We start from the raw sequence: 18,481 nt of genomic DNA, 5'->3' as shown, positions 1-18,481 counted from the left end.
CAAAGTTCGAACAAATGCAAATAAAAATTCCTTCGATCTGACTGAACTCGAACCAGCGTCTGTTACTTCAAAGTGGCTACCGCTCTTACCTATTAAGAGAGAAGGATTTTTTCTTTGTGTTTTTACGATCTTTGGATGAATAATAAAAACTCGTGGAAAAAATGTAGATGTCAATGGTAGTAAAAACATCATGAAATTTAAAATAACGGTCATAAAATTTTACTTTTTTTTAAATAATACCAACTGATGAGACGAACAAGTCGTGCGCCTGGTAGTAAGCGACACGGCTGTCCATAAACTGCAGTGCCACTCAGTGCTTTAAATCACAAAGATCTAAGGAGCACTGCCACTGCACTCATCACCCTGAGACTTAAGTTGACAAGTCCCATGTGCCTGTAGTTTCATCAGCACCCTTACCCTTCCAAACCGTAATACAGTAATGCTCACGTTACTGCTTGGCGGAAAAAATAGGTAAGGTGGCAGTACTTCCCTGAACGAACTCTACATAAAAAGCTCTACTGCTACTTACTTACTTTAGCTAAATCCTTATCCATGAAGAACCAATAATATAAAGATAAACAAGAATGTAGTAAATTGTGCAGATTTATCTAAAGAAGAGAGATTTAATTTTTAATTGGAACTTTTAATTTTGTACATACATGTGGAACTGTACGGAGACTATATACAGATTAATGGTATGATATTCAGTCTTTGAAGGAGCGTTATTGTCATCATATGACAGTCGATGTCATGCTCACAGCTGGCGTCGGCGGCGTCCGACAATATTGACAAAATTGTCGGGAGGTGTTATCTCTTGGCGTACAAGTCATAACATGTGAGCGTAATTTGATTAGCCACACAAAAATTTTTAGGTGTTGAAGAGCATATCAAAAACCATTTGTTAACCTACAATTAATTCTAGTTAAGACGTACTGATACTGATTAATCAACAGCATTAGCACGACTGAACGCGACTTGCGCGAGAAGTGCGAGATAAAATCAATTCTTGCGTTTTTATACCGCTTCTCGCGCAAATCGCGCCCTGTCGTACTCCAAGAACAGTGAATGCATTGCATGATGCGCAATTTTTTTCATCCTACATGTCAAAAATACATTTTGGGAAGGACACATTTTATAGCAACATTTTGTACCCAAGTTATACAATCTTTTGATAAAAATGAAACTATGATCTCTATCTATCCTCGAAAAGAGATTATAAGTGACAAAGTAGTGAAGAATATTTAAGAATTCAGTTCGTGTCTAGCACCATCCCTCTGGGAATTTATTCAAGTCGTCAACACGCGGAGTTTGACGGTCATAATTCGGCGAAAATGCGCCTCGTGCCAAAATATATTTACTAGGAGCTTATTGCCCAACTTCGGAATGGACGTGGATTACTTCTCGTTGTTAGTATTTCTTCAGATAGTTGACAGGTATTTATGTTAACGTGCATAATTTATTTTTAACACCAGACTAAAATAATGAAAAACATCTCACAGTCACTGTGCGGTCTACTCAAATTTTAAAGAGTACATTTAGCAAAATTATTCTCTCTTAAATTAAGTATGCTTTGGATTGGTTTATGTTTGCAACTCAAACTTTGGAATGAACAGGAATGCATAAAACATCACTCGGTATAATATACATATGCAAATGTATAACAGTGGTGATGTGTTGAAATTTAAAGAAGGTAAGTCGTTATGGAAGCAAATGCATTTTTTTTTATTTGAGTAATATTTACTACTATTTACCTACTACTAATACCTAGACCACCGTACAGGTATGTAGTATCCTGAAATAATTGTGATTACAAGTAACATGATTTCGATTGTTAAAAATTGGTGAAGATGGGTTGTTAAAAATTGAGATAGACGTAAGAGAAGAGACGAGAAGAAGACGTAAACTTTATTTTTTTTTTTTTCAAATATATCATCATATATATCAGTATCATTATTTATTGCTTTGCATTATTCGAATAAGTCAAATTAACCTAGCAAAAAACTACTTTTGTGCCATTGAGTGTTTTCGTTAATTTGTATATAGAACACAAAGCATATTATCAAACAGCTAACCTAAATGAGATATTTTGTATTGGAACTGAGACTATTTTTCTGAACTAAACGCATATATTCGTTTTTTTTTTTTCAAATAAACCAACGTTTCAGACCCTTTACATGTCCCGTGGTCACGACTGACTGAGATAAAAAAAAGGTAACATCATCAGTCAGTTGATTTATGTAAAAAAAAATATTTTCTTTTCCAATGTGTAGCAGTCGCGAAAACGTAAAACTCGATATATTTTCTTTTTTCTTCATCATCATCATCCTATTTAAGAGGAATGAAAATGAAAAACTCAGAGCACATAATAAAACATGGTATTATAAAAAAAAAATTGAAATTTTATATTAGTTTATTATAGTTTAAAAAAATTAAGGTACTTTAGTCCTTATAATCAAAAACCATTACTTTAGTCTGCTTATTAACTATAACTAAGTTCACAAGCATGAGAAGTGAAAACGGATGTTTGATGAACAAAAGTGGCGCATTATTAAAAGCCCAAGTTCGCCAACTTGTGACCCAAAATTGTTCACTACCTAACTAGGGTTCCACCAAAATGTTTTCTGTTACTTATAAAGACAATTACGTTGTATCCCTACCATTTTATAAAACACAACACATATAGTGCAATTGTATAAATTCAGTTACCTTATATAGAGACAACCGAAAGTTAATTTCAACAGAACACGGCATCCTTTTGTGCATGTACATTTAAATGATACGTATAACGAGATCGGCCGCGTTCCTTTGTTATTTTAGCTATGAATAAGACAACATAATTAGAAAATTGTCCTAGTATACTCTTATAATTCTTATACAAGCTTAAGCGAAGTTAGGAATTCTCTATAATATTAACTTCAGGGTCTCTGCTTTATCATAATATAATTATGAGTTTGATTGTCCATAATGACAGTTGCACTCAGAGCTTTAAATCGTAAATATCTGACGGGCACCCGGCTGCGCCCGTCACCATGAGACATAAGTTGACAAGTCCCATGTGCGTGTAATTTCACCAGTACCCTTGCCCTTCAAAACCGGAACGCAATAATGCAGACATTACTGCTTGGCGGCAGAAATAGGGAAGGTGGCAGTACTTCCCTGGACGAACTCTTTCACAAGGAGTTTTACTGCAAAAGTTCTTGCTAGTCACGCCCTTGTTTGATTCAGATAGGTAAAATAAACCTTACGGTGAACAAATCTTTACAAAAGAATGTTAAATTTAAATGTGGTACGCGCAAGAAAACGTCTGATATGCATTTATTTTTATGAAAAGGGCTCTTATTCACAGAGTTAGTCAGTTAGTAGCTCGGTGCGTATACGCAAATTGTATATAATAACTGTTTTGCTGCCTTTACTCACTATCACTGTGTTTTAGTAATTCATAAATAATATAATAAAAATAAGTGTATTATATATGGATTAATTTAATTTTGTACAGCTGCACAAAAATATTGAATTAGGTATATGAATAAAAATGAAAAAATAATACAGTATAAAGCATAAATGTAGTAAGTGGTTAATGCTATACACAGGTGTACCATCACTCGGTCATTGTATATGTATATACTAAATCGTGTACGTTATGCACGTTGGGTAGTTTCGTTTCATATCCGACACACGTCGCCATTAAAAAAAGTAGATTTAAAGTATAGCATAACTCGTGGTGCGGCCGTTAATATCTCTTAAGTTTTAATAAGCCAAAAAGTTATAAATATTTTAATTCAAAAACCAACATTAATCAATTTATATCAAATTCAAATTAAAAAACATATCAATACATCGACAGACTAAATAAAGCATGGAAATCAAATTCATTCGTTTCAACTAAATTACAATGGCTTCTTTTTTAACCATATCATTCTCTTCACATCTTCCGACTTGTAAACATCACGAGCAACAAACTTTGTTTATTTTCTTTTACTTATATGTTTAAATCTGCCGACTCTATAATCATCGTGGAGAATGTATTTCATGATAAAAATCCACTACAAGGCTATACCTGTCGATTCAAACAAATTAATAATATGTCGGTCCTTGTGTTAAGTACATATTGATTTAGAAATAAAAATCATTACTTCAAATTAAATGGTACCACATTATCTACAGTTCGTCAAGTAATGAATAGAGCAACCTTTCTAATGGTATTCATATATGCAAATTGACTCTTACTTTTTCAAAATACAAGACAATCGCGATCAATCTCAAAAAGTTAACTATTAAAAAAGTAACATTGCATGCAAAAGTGATATCTATAAATCAAAGAGTGGAGAAACGTTGTACACAGAGCGATGATAATTAGGAAAGTGACAGGGCAATTACAGCGACAGTACATGTGCGCCCGCGCTGCGTACTTGTGCGTACGAATACACAATGCGCCCGGTAAACATAAGCGGTAGCGAACGATAACGTAAACGACAATTTCCTATACCAACTTACACGAGTTGTTTGTTCGAATTTAATCCAAAAAATATCAAATTTCAGAAGTCTAAATACTCGTGCTATTTTCTGAGAGTTGTTGAAATCACAGGGAAAATCAAACCATTGAAATTCGCCTTTTTCGAAACGCCTTATATAGGTCAACTTTGCTATATGTAGTGAGAAGACACCCACGTTGAATCCTATGTTATACAAGGGTAAATACGAGGGCACGTTGATTATGTAGACACCCATTAAAAATATTACAGTTCATCGTCTAACAGTACCTATGTCGCTCTCAGCTCATGAATTAAAACACTTTCGGTGCATCTCTTTCTACCAAGCGATTAGTTTACTTGAAAGTTTATCAAACTATTTTGTACAGTCGTAGTCACAATTGTTACGCCATATCAATACTTTACAATACGTAATATTGAGTTCGACGATAGACTTTGCACGGTGGTGCACCGACAGACAGTTGTCTGTTGGCTGGAAATCTTTAACAGAAAATGCCATTAATATTCAATTATTTCGTAAATTTTTATCTTTAACTTGGTATTTGGGTTTCATCACAACACGTATTATCTTTTACGATGTATCTGGCGGTTACTTACAATTCAATTGTTTAAATGCTTTTTGCAACGCTTATAGTAGTAACATGGCTCGACCAAGCTACAACCACTGAACGGTATAAATGCTTGCAAATCTGCGAAAGAAGAAGCTCAGAAGCGTTATACTTTATATAGCATTGGCCAGTCTTGGTGTTTCTTTACTGTGCAAACGAAGCCGTGAACAAAATTAGTTGAATATTTAGTCTGATTACAGACAGAAACGTTAAAAACACTTTGCAAAATTCTTAATCACTATCGCACTCACTCACTCATTTTGGAGGTTGATGCTGTTTTCTGGCCGTGGAAAAGTACTTTTTGACAAAATAAAATCTTTGTTTTTTTTATTTTTGATAGTTAATTTTTTTTATCTAGTATTCATTTACTCCGTTCAATATTTCTGACGAAATGACTTTTTGTCACATTTAAACTTTGACTTACCAATCCTTTAAATGTTTTTACAGTCAGATGTCTGGTTGTTTGTAACAAGCTATTACTTCCCTTATTTACTAATTTTTATTCTTAATTTTCGTTCTTTTTTACCGTACTGGAGGATGCTTTGAAAAACTCCTGTTTATTTTTTTACAACAAAGGCTGTATAATTTGTGTGATTTACGAACGCGACGTTTTTATCGTCTTGTCGGCTGCGTATATATTAGTTACTGCCCCACAACTAAATTATTTTATTACAAAATAGTTTCAACGATTCATTACTTTAGTGTTCATATTCACATTCATTTATTCATTGACACCATATGTTATAAAGATATTTCTTAATATACACGTGATCATGTGGACCCAGTTAGGGCACTGCAAGATTTAACAATTTGAGAGAGGTATATACATAGTATGTTTGTTTCAAACTTTAAACTTTCAGGGGAAGTGTACTAAACCGTGCAGTTGTTAGCGAGCGTACTTAGTTAAGTGGAGCGCATCGACAATCGGGCTGCGTCCGTAATGAAACAATTTCGAGTAGCTCGCCGCACATACGTTGTTTCATTGCCCATAACATGTGTTTTGTCTTGTTTACTCACGAAGAATATTAATAGTGATTTATGTACTATAATATGCGATATTCAATGAAATATAGACTTTATTTATTGACGACTTGAACAAGATGTGTTGCAATGCAAAAATTATGTATTACTGCATAATTTTTGCATCTGCAAATAACAGATCCACTGGTTAGTATTTTTTTTATGATACCAAGTAGCGGGACGAACAAGTCGTGCGCCTGGTGGTAATACGCCTATCCATAACAGTTGCAGCGCCATTCAGAGCTTTAAATAGCAAAGATCTTATGGGCACCACCACTGCGCCCGTCACCGAGACATAAGTTGACAAGTCCCATGTGCCTGTAATTTTACCAGCACCTTTACCCTGCTAAACCGGACCGCAATGATGCTCACATAACTGCTTGGTGGCGGAAATAGGTAAGGTGGCAGTACTTCACTGGACGAACGCTTACACAAGGAAGCTCTACTGCTGCAAATTTCATTAAATTGCAGTCTCAATGCGTGATGGTAGGATATAAACAAATCAATTTAATATTCATAAATTCGTACTAAGTAATGTATGTAGATGGGACATTTTAGACCTTAACAAAGGCTAATTTAAATACCGTTTCGTGTTTTTAATGTTGCATCTATCATCGTTACGCATTTGCTCACGTCCAGTATGTTCAGGACATTTACTGCGGCGTACTTTTACAGGGTGCCTACCAACGGAACTACAAGGTTTGAAAAGAAAATTATATTCCAGTTTTCTCTTTGTTTTCAGATGTGACGGTGACGTACCGGCGAGGTTTGCCGGTGATAACAGTGCCGTTGCCGTCCCGCCGCGAACGATGTCGCTTCACTCTGCGGCCCGTCTCTCAAACTGTAGGCGACCTATTAGAGCAAGTGAGTTTTTAGTTTGATTCAACGTGACATTGACAAATATCCCACAAGATCTGGGTGAATTTCGAAGAAAGGGACTTAGGGATAAATTGTCACTGTGTCCATTGGTGCTATCATCTCCTTATTTTGACCATGACATGCTGTAGGCCACAGTGGCGACGTGTCGGTATGACACGGTTCGCGTCAGGTTTGCTTTAGAAATTTGTTATTATTATTATTATATATCTAGGCATCAAAAGAAATAATATCAACGACATTATTGTATGTTTTGCTTATATAACTTTCAACTGGGTGCGCCTCATTTATACAAAAATTAAATAATTTCGAAACACATACCGTTCATTTAATATAATTTTATTTGGACCAATTTCACTTCCTATAATTTTACTTCATATAATACTTGTTTCATATAACATTCACGTTTTATAAAAACAAAAATATATAAAGGTCATATTATATAACAATAATTTAATATATTGTCAATTTAGATCATTTTTATGTGGCATAATATCACTTTTTATAAATAATAGGTTTAAACCCGACTCGCCTTGGTGTTTTTCGATACTAAGAGAGTAATTTAAAAGCCGGAGATGCGGAGGAAGAGTTGTTTTTAATATAGTTATCCTTAACATAGTTTACAATGCATAATTTTCATTTCGACAAAATTATTATTCTTGGACTCTGGATGCCTTGGTGGTTTAATTGATGGTGGTTTAGTGTGAAATCAGTTTGTTTTGTACAAACGAATTTCACACAGGTGAAATCTTAGTTGCGGCTCTTATTCAGTAGGTTTAGTTAGAACATGCTCATTTAATAGAATTTTTACTTACACTAAATACACTTCTATAACTTAATTTTGTATAATTATCACATATGTTATAATATTCACATTTTATAAGTACATTTTGTATAAAGCTTATAACAACAATCGTTTTATATATTATCAATTAAGATATCTTTTACGAGGTATAGAATTTTTAAATAAATATTAAGGTTAAATCCGACTCTTGGTACTTGTCAGTCCGATATCGGAAGCGCTAGGGAGAGCAGTCCTGATCCCACGGCGCCGACTCAACCGGCGAGAGGGAAACCCGGGGGGGTTTTAGTGGGGTAGGCCTTCCAGTGTGGAGGGAGAGTCCCCACATAACCCCTGAGTCTCCCTGGGCTCAGGGGTATCCATAAAGATTTCCCCCCGTCAAAAAAAAAAAAAAAAAAAAAAAAGGGAGAGCAGTCCTCACCCACTGTAACAAATCTCAAAATAATGTACTGATATTAGAAATTGTGTTTTTATTAAAACGTCAAAGTCAAAAAGTCTCGTTATTTCTTGATTTTAGTCAAGATAAATCGTGCAAGGCGTATACTCGTAGATCAATTTTATATTTAAAGAAGGAATACTTCGTATATGAAAAATCAGCGAAAAAAAGAAGCGAGTTTGTTTGCGTTATATAAACTGAAGTTTATAGATTATAATTGTTATTGAATGAGTGTGAAATGAGTGTTACAGTTGATGATTGTTGTCAAAAAAGAAATTATACAATGTTATATATATGTATATATATATTTCAAGGGCGATTAGCTGGAAAAGAATTAATTTTTAAAAAAACAAAAATATAAATTTATATTTGGATACAATTTGTTTGCATTGATTCTTTTATTAAGATATTCTTTGTAATTTTTATTAATTATTATGATAATAATGAAAATAATGAAAGCATATTCTTCAACTTGTACAAAAATGTCTTTCGTAGCATCAGTTGTGTGCTGTATACCTCTTAATCGGCTTACCTAATTATTCGTTAGTGAACGACTCTGGAAAGCACCTATTTGCTAAAGATATCGACTAAAAGGAAACTTAGAAATATTGATGATAATGTTTTTTTAAAACTTGTGTAATTTATAGGTTTTGACTGCCTCCGTGGCCGAACGGTTACCATGCCGGACTGCCACACAGAGGTCCCAGGTTCGATTCCCGGGCCGAGAGAAAAATTTATATGGCCTACATTTATTTCTCTCGTGAGTTTGGGTGTAATTTGTGGTTGTCTATGTGTGTGTCTATAACACCCGCGACACAGGGTTTCCCTAGTGCGGGGCTATGTTGAGTGTGTGCGTTATTATTATTTATTATTATTATTATTATTATTATATATAGGTCAAGGCGGAAGACCGCGGCGTGGAGCGTGCGGCTGCACTGGCGGCGGATGAGCGTGTGCGCATCGCTGCGAGCGACACTATTGAATCGCTGCTCGAGAACGACTTTAGACTCATCATCAACGACACCGAGTATTATGTCAAGAGTCCTGCGCAGGTCAGTCAACTACAGACATACTTTTATAAAAAGCCCGACAGATTTGTTGACCTTGAAATGACAACTGTCTAGTATTGATTCTCAAATCAATGTTTGTGTTGTCGGGCAACGAAAATCTTTAGTTTACGAGTGTTTATGTACTTATATACGATACCAAAAATAACCAAAACACGTCAAATGTTATGTACACACCCATTTTTTCGTTAAATAGGATTTAACGAAACAAAAACAAAGTTGAGTTTCTATTTAAATAAATAAGAATTAGACGTAAAGCAGCAATTATATTAACATTTTATAAACATCGACTTATTACAACCATTTTGAAAAAAAATCAAAATTAAAATGCATTTGTGTTAGATTTTGAGATAAAGCAAATAAGCCGAAAATTGAAAGTTGTAAGTTTGACATTGATTAAATAAAACTTTAACAAATACAAACACTTTTTCAACTAATGTTTACGGAATTTACAAAAACGCAAAATCAACCTGGAACCACTCGATAAACCTGCAATAGTAGGAAGTTAAAACAAATCGATCACACGATCGACTAATGTTTAATTTTCAAATTAAAATTAAAAAGTGAGATAACCGACCTGATTTTTGAAAAACACTGCATTATTTTGGTATTCGATATACAAAAAATTCACTCGCATCGACTGAAGTCAAAGATTATTTATTAAGATCGGACCGTGAGTCGAATTTACTTTTTTTTGTGATAGCAAGTGACAGGGCAAACAAGTGGCAGTGCCCCTCAAATTTTTGCGATTTAAAGCTGTGAGCGCTATTGCAACTATTATGAACAGACGTGTCGATTGATTTGTTTGTCGCGTCATTTTGTATCATAAAAAAAGCGATCCGTCAGTCCATAGCAGTTTGCAGTACTGCTCAGAGCTTTAAATAGCAAGGATTTGAGCGACACCGCCACTGCAGTCGTCATTTTGAGACATAAGTTGACAGGTCTCGTATGCCTGTAATTTCACCAGCACCCTTACCTACGCTAAACTGTAGGTAAGGGTGCTGGTTTTGACTTGCCATCAAAATACTAATCGAAAACCACTTTTATAACGTGACGTGCAGTGTTATTATAATCGGCTTGTAAGCAATAACACAAATACATCTAAGTGAAAGTAACAAGATTGTAACTGTTTGTACGCATGATTTTTTTGAAGCGTATTATGAAAACATTTGTAGGAAAATTCAATTCGTTATTGCCTTGGCAATAATGTTACATAGGATGGAAAAAAAGCTTAAAAAAAGCTTAAAGCTAAGTTAGCAGTGCATTATGGACCCTGTAGGGCACTGCAAATGAATTTGGAGAGAGTAGGTTTTACTCTTTATAAAATGTATAAAATATTTCTCAGGTTAACTTTAGTTCATATTTGTACAAAACACGATTTAAAAATTTGCAAATTAAGCCAAGCATATTCTATTGATCAATTTGGATCTAATAAGAAAAGAGAGTATTCATTGTATAATTTATTTAACAATTATAGAAAATAAGTGGCCCTAACATCTAATCGTCGCTTAGCAAACAACACCATCTAAGTAATTTCAAGTAATTTTATCGGAGCGTGAAAAACCTGCACATATTATTGTATAAAAGGTGTTTATAAAAAAAATACCTATTATTAGTAATAGGTTAAAATTTACATTATTACAATTACTAACAATAGGTAAAAAAGTCTTTTATACAATAATATATGCAGGTTTTTAACGCTCCTATGAAATTACTTGAAATTGCTTAAGCGGTGTTGTTTGCTAAGCTACATTATGTGATTTCACTTAAATTTTTTTAAAGGCTCCATTAACTTAGCAGTTACATACTCGTAGATCAGCTTGGGCCTCATGTTGTTTTTTGTAATACTAATGGACTTACTTACTACGCTGACCAAAGATATCGTTGATTCTGACTAGTTAATTAATATTGAATTTAAATTAAATTTTGAAATGAATATGACTTCATCGCAACATAGAATATAAAATTCTGAACCATGTTAATATTTTTTCCGTCAAAATTATAATTTACGTCAATTTGTTCTAAGGAGACATTTTTTTTAATTCATTTTTTAAGTAAATGGACTCTTGACCTAGCCCTGGAGAAGAGGTAGGGTAGACCCTGCCTTTGTCGACGACGACGACGGCGACGGAACGACCTCGCCCAAAAGGTCTCGCTGAATAGGCTATTCAGTCGCATCTTAAAGATACCCGGGTTGTATGTGCTCGGAAACACAACACAGGCAAGGAATTCCATTCTGCTGTGCGCACAATAAAGTTGACGGAAATATCGATGATATCCCGAATAGGACGATATTCCGTCGTATGTCTATATTTTCATTATAACGATATTTGCATTAATTCAATTAATATTTAACAATGGATCAATAAATGAAAAGTATGACGTTTTATGCGACAATGACAATAGTACTGACTGTCATAGTCAACCGCTGTGTTTGTGTAGACAAGTTTAAATAAACAAGAAACCAGAAAATCAGAAATCAATACATTCGCGTGTAGACAGACTTTTACACAATTTGGGCACGGTCGTTCAACACTCGCATTAACGAAACTTTGTTTACGTTTAAATTTTACTAAAACCGTACTTCCAGCGGTGTTCCCATTAAAATCGCCATCTCTACATTTCACGATCCTTTGTTTGCTAGAAACTTTACTGAGTTTGAACTTTGGTTTAAACTCAGTACCGTCATCAAGTCGATACATGTACGCGTGTCAATTTGATGGATTGATCATGTATTTATGTAATCTACTTGTTCGGTAAATTTTGACTTGTGGGGTGCACCGTTTTGTAACAGTTGAGCCTAGAACTTTAGATTTTTTTTCGGTTACTGTAATTGAAATAAAAAAAGAAAACACTGTTGATAAAAAAGAAAACGTGATGATGAAAAATAATAATCATTTATTTTCAATCACAATGGCACTGATCTTAAGATAGGTCTATATGAATTTACGTACAATGTGTTAGGCCATTGTGAGAGTGAGAAACCTGTATTAGGATACCTCTTTTTTACGTCAGGAAATCATGGATATCCTCCGCCCGGGGGAAGCGAAGGGTTATGTCGGACTGTTACCGACTAAAACATGACGGTTTTCCGTCTCCTCGTCAAATGCCGAAGTCACGGGTGCGCATTCGCATTCTTCCGACTCCGACGGTGAATGATTCGACTAGACGCCGAACCCCATTTCACTTTCCGGGGATACAGGTTACCTCCACGTCAGCCGTTTTGAGAGGCGCCATCTCGGGCCCACCAGTAACGAGCGACAGTCTGTACTAGGATACCCTGTGTTACAGTACTGCGACCCCCACACTCAGGTTTGTTCTATAGATAGATGTAATAGCTAATTGTGGTACACCCCAATATATATCTATTATTTGCATTTATTGTTTACACGTTATAAAATGTGTATTTTAATACATTATAATATTGTTTTCGCCGTAGTCAGTTAAAAAATCCTTGAAGGTTACACAAGGCATATTTGCTTCATCTCGCTACCCAGCTACCTAGTGTTATTTCGGAAATTCGACATTGTTCCGTTTCGTTATTTCCTTTAACCAAATGTGATGAGCATTTTAAATTCGATGGTATTTTCTGTTGTTGCGAATCGCACAACCTTGTTCTCGCATTTGTACTTTGGATCTTTTAGAGAAAGGAAAGTTATTGAAGGAAAGTATGTGCGGCCAAGTTGAAAAAAAAAAGTACTAGTATATTACTGTCTCTATTGAAGATATACCGTTTTAAATTGTATAAACTTGTGCTAGAAGAACGTTACCAAGTACGACACGGTCCTACTTTTTTCCTTGTAGGTAATACTATTAAGGTGGATGAGCGCATTTCGAGTTCAGCTGAAATTTTAATCGCGCGACCCGCTTGTAATTTTGAAGACCGCAAACCGTGTTTACCATAATCATGATATGCATGAAACGGAAGCGGGACTTGGCGTAATTGAGATGTGACTTTTTCATATATTTACGTTAAGTGCATAGCCATAAGGTGACTTGCGTTCATGCTTAACCTCTAGTGCCAATGTGCATCCTGTGCAAGCTTTTTGAAGGTTTATTTTTAAAGTTTGAATATTTTAAACGTGGTGTAATAAAAGTGCCTTTTCAGCTACAAATTTATGGAAAACTTAAGTAATTTCAATACATAAGTAATTTGCTTTGTTTGTATAGATGTTGAATTGTAAGAACATGAGTATATTGCTATAACTAATATTTAAAAAATCGAACAAACTCAAAGGAAATTTCTCTCTATCCGACTGGACTCAAACCTCCCAACTGAACTACGGGACGAGCTAGCAAGCCTTACGAATTTCTCTGTGTGCTTGCTGCAGATCTTTTTTTGTGGTTTTAACGGCTTTTTGCCGTTGCAATTATAACGACAAACTCGTGGAGTACTTTAAAAACCTTTCCGTCGAGACACTGCCACGGAATCTCATGACTAAGGACCACGAATTGGTTTGAAACACGTCGAGCAAAACACGACTTACATACGTGAGTTGTCCGTTATTTTAGTTAATATGTCTGAGTCCCATGGTGGTTTTTTATTAAAAAACACTTTAAAAATATATATTTCGGAGTAAGGCCGTAAGGGTGACGTTGAGGGAAACACTATCGTCGCTGATTTAGTCAGGAATTACTTGATAATTGGCCGATAATACTACAAAAACTTCGTTATCAATTCGTTCAGCTGGCGGTGAAATAATAACGTCAGTTGATTGCAATTAATTCATTTATTCACCTTTTACAGTAACTAGTTCGAAAGACAAAAGGTGGATCAGATTAACGGATTTTAAATGGCACCCGATAAGTTCACAGAGAGCGTTGCCGCACTTACGTCTTCACTTTCCAAACAACTTACACCAAAAGCTCCTCTGGTCCTAGCGCGCTCGTTTATAAGTATTGACCGTCAACTTCACTGCTTATTTTCACATGGCAACCCTACCAACGACCGTCATGTCAAAGGATCACGTCAGATGACTGATTTAAACTTCCTTTATTTTTTTCGTCCTCTCAGATTTAAAATTAGAAAATGGAGAAAAAATAAAGGAAGATTTAACTGAACAGATTCAATGATTCTTAGGTAGCCTAGTAAATAGTTTATATAAGAACGGTTACGCACGACGACTTTTAGCAGCGATGCAAACGCGTGTTTGTATCGTTGCAATCGCCTATAAATCGCAACAGTAGCGATGAAACGCGCGTTTGCATCGCTGTTAAAAGTCGGCCGTGTGTAACCACTGTAATAGTTAAAAAACAACACGTAATAATATAAGCTAAGATTTCTTCTTTCGCAAAGCACTTTCCGTAAACAGTAAACAATTGCATTACGTTTAAGTGATAACTAAAAGTGATAACTGACTACATATAAATATGTAAATAAATATTAATATAAGTGTAGTTTCACTGTGTCCGGCCAAACATTAGGTATGCAAACATATTGAGGGTTTAATTTTATATTTTTTTATTTTATATTATTAATATTTTATTATGCGTTTACCCCATGGAGTATATGTTTACTCACATGCATTTCAACAGACTAAATTAGGTGTAACATAATATGTTTTTAATCGATTGCGCGTGCACATGTGGATTAACGAGTCAGTCAGTAATTGAAACGCGATGATCATTTACCTACTAATACATTTATTTTATATTCCTCTACATGTTACCACGTTTATGTAGGTTAACTTTGGACATTTTTGTCGTGGTTTTTGTATTAGACCCATCGTCCATTTGTTAGTAGGTCAATGGCGGTGATAGATTTTTGGGTCAGTTTTAATGATAATAATTGTAAACTGTAACTACATGTCAAAATAGTGAAAAAGAGAAAAACAAGACAGTATTTGTGTTAATTTAACATTTTTTTAAAGTTGCCAACACAATTGCCTTTCTTCATAAATGTGAAATATAGTAATGTCCAATTTAAACGAGGTTGCGTTAGATTTTTTTAAATCAAACTTTCGGAGATTGAGATTAAATATTTACACTTAATTGCGTCAGTCGCTAATTTGATCGTGTAACACGTCCGCCCATACTTATTGCGTTGTAAAAATCGGTGGTTAGTGTTGTACAGGGTAGAGTCAAAACTACATCAAACGAGACACTTTAGACTTTTGACCGTTCTTATCTTAAGCGGTATACAGTTGAAATGTTAAAAATGTCAAGCTTGACACACTGTTGATCTTCTAGTTACAAAATAAAAGCATTTTTTTATTCAGTTAATGTTAAAATATCGGAAAACTATAAACGCGATTTCGGTTTTAATCCGTACTAAATAAAAAAGTCATGAGATTCTTTTAAAAATGTATAACCTATTTATCTTGTTTTAAAACTGATGTACATGGATATAGTGCCTAATTTAGATGAGAAAGCATTAAACTTTCTAGCAAAATATCGCAGACCGGGATCAAATATTCATTCATATTCACGGCGAGTGGAGCGAGTCGACCGCGCTTGTCGCTCAGCTGGTCTTATGACGTATCTGTCCGTACCTACAACGCATTAAAATTGTGGTTACTACTTATTTTATTTCGTACATATTACTACTTCCTTTATTTGATACATGGTTAGGTACTGTATACTAATTGTCAGTAAATACATTTTCTATCGTTTGTACATACAAGCATAGTTAATTTCGGTAAACAGTGCCATTTTTAATGGGAATTCTACTTTAAATACAGTTATTAGACAGACAAGACAGAAACTAGCGTAATCTATTGGACAATGAATATAAAAAAACCCAAGTGTTTAACAATCGGAGGAATTTTATAAAAAAATACAAAGTTCCGCACTATAATAAGTTTTGTAACACTGGTGGATCGTACTATAGTAACGTTATTATATCCTATTCAAAATAGATCACATTATGATAAAATAATGCGTAAGTAAGAATGTCATTATTGGAATTAAAGTTTGAACTTGGAGTTACAGTTAGCTATAAGAGCAAGAAGATGTAGAGGCTGAAGTGATTTATATAAAAAAAGTGGTATACTCTCTGCGAAAGCGATCGAAGATGCACGTCCCCGTGCAAAATCAAATTCAAACTTCGTTTTCATTAGTGATGCGCGATTGCGAATGATTTCGATATTTGACTCGTTATTAATTACTAATCCTGTTATTTAAATGACAAATTAGTAACTTACTAATTATCGTATACGAATGATCTGGATGATCATTCATTACTTATCCATAGAGGACAACGATACTCGTCTAATAATCTAGTCCTCTAATAATCTAGTAATCTTTCCAATGATTAGTATTAAAAACATTCAAAGTCGCGCATCGCTAGTCTTCGCGTCAACGCTTACTTATACTTTGTATACTTTATGTGTGTATACTTTTCATTTACGTAGGAATCAGTACTAAAATGTGATATGATGCACTCTAACATAGACCTTAAGCTATCAGAAACAACGTCGTAGTGTACACGATTGAAGACTCACAAAAAAAAACCAAGCTACCTTCAGAGTGCGTACACACGCTAGTGGAAACAGCTAGTCTCAATAGTGAAGATTTGCTCAGCAGTAGGATACTTAAAAAGCTATAAGATAAAGGAAACCGTAAAGATATATAGATGTTTATAAAATGAATAGATACATAGTTGTTTACAAAATGATTTCGTGCATTTGGTTACATACTTAACTCCCACGGCGGTTTTAATATAATAACAAGTCTTTAGATTGGGTGCTAAAATTTAATTTATTGATAATCGTTGTATGTTAATACTAAATTAGATGTTAATTGTATCACGTATTGTTTTAACCTACGTCAAAACAAAATAGGAAAGACAAACGTAATTCAAATTAATAAAATAAATCTTTAAGATAGACTTGCTGTCATGGACAGATACTAAAAGATCTTTGCGTTCGGCAAGGAGGTCACGTCTCTAAAATATATTCAGAAAAGCGCATAATTTCACTTCGTGACTAAAATTTTTGACGTTGCATTTGTTTTCTACGAGCTGTCCTAAATATCGAGTTCTTAGGTTTTCGCGAGGGGTACAAATTGGAAATGAAACTTGTTTTCGGATCTAAACCATGTATGTTTGTTTTTTTAAACAAACCAACGTTTTGGACCCTTCACAGGTCCCATGTTCAACGCTAACTCGGCTACGCTAACTAATACGCGATTTATATACGACAAAATTGTTTTATTTCCAAACTACCGTAAACTCAAAATGTATCTCTCTTTATGTATTTATTTTATAGTTACACTTTCAGTAACCGAATTGAACATAATTTAGCATTAAAGTTTCTTACTGCAAAAGGTGTTCAAATATCCACCAAGACATAATATAAAGGAGCGAGAAACAGAAACCTAATGTATTATGTACGACTCGCCCAAGTTACGGGCTAACTCTCCTAGACATTGACTTCGGAACCTTGACAGGTGGGAATATATTTAAAAAGGTAGGACATCAGTTATTCGACTTCAAGGTTTTGTACATTACCACCAGTGGAAGAAAACCACATAAAAACAAAACCTATTATTATTATTGATAGGACATCACAAAGATACAGCAGCTCCTCTCCGAAAACTAAAGCTTCGTACTTATTATATTATTTTGTCAATATCATGCTAGGTAGAAGTTTGTCTACAAACAGGAGCGGACGAACTGTGTGTCTAAAACGCTCTTGTTGCAAATACTCTATCGAAATAAAGAACGCGGCAGATCATTCATGCCATGTGTACCAATTATTGCATCAAATACTTTTGATTTCAAGTCATTGACGATTAGCGGCCTATTCCATTAATGTGAAAGTGATGTCAATTTTCAGGAACGCCTGAGCAGCGAAGAGATAACGCGACTGAGCGATGTTAGAAATTTGGTCAACCAATTATACGAAGCCTTGAACGTCCGCGAGCATCAGATTAGGAAAGAAAGGGAACTACGTGGTCAACTTGAAAAACTGTCCACTGAGTTAGCACCACTGGAAGAGGTAAGTTATTGAATCATCATCATCGTCATCGTCATCATCCTATTAGCCGGAAGACGTCCACTGCATAACATAGGCCTCCCCAAAAGATTTCCAGACTGGCCGATCGGACGCGACGTGCATCCGTCGGTTACCCGCCGCCCTTACCAGGTCATCCGTCCATCTAGTAAGGAGACGTCCCACGAATGAACGCCTTCCGGTTCGTGATCTCTATTCGAGAACCTTTCTGCCCCAACGGCCGACGTT

General features: G+C 34.9%; 1 protein-coding gene across 4 annotated transcripts in view; it reads left to right on the top strand.

Annotated features, from left to right (window-relative positions):
• The window catches only part of LOC113236987 (calcium uniporter protein, mitochondrial), a 148,747-nt gene that overhangs the window by 126,050 nt on the left and 4,216 nt on the right, over positions 1-18,481 (top strand). For all 4 annotated transcript variants that reach the window (XM_026473223.1, XM_026473224.1, XM_026473225.1 and 1 more), the window contains 3 exons: positions 6,861-6,982; positions 9,129-9,284; positions 18,077-18,238. In XM_026473223.1, the coding sequence (XP_026329008.1) occupies positions 6,861-6,982; positions 9,129-9,284; positions 18,077-18,238 (440 nt within the window). The remainder of the gene's footprint in view (positions 1-6,860; positions 6,983-9,128; positions 9,285-18,076; positions 18,239-18,481) is intronic.

This window comes from Hyposmocoma kahamanoa, unplaced genomic scaffold, assembly GCF_003589595.1.
Source record: "Hyposmocoma kahamanoa isolate Upper Pololo Valley unplaced genomic scaffold, ASM358959v1 92, whole genome shotgun sequence".
NCBI lineage: Eukaryota > Metazoa > Arthropoda > Insecta > Lepidoptera > Cosmopterigidae > Hyposmocoma > Hyposmocoma kahamanoa.
This window is presented reverse-complemented; position numbering and strand designations above follow the sequence as displayed.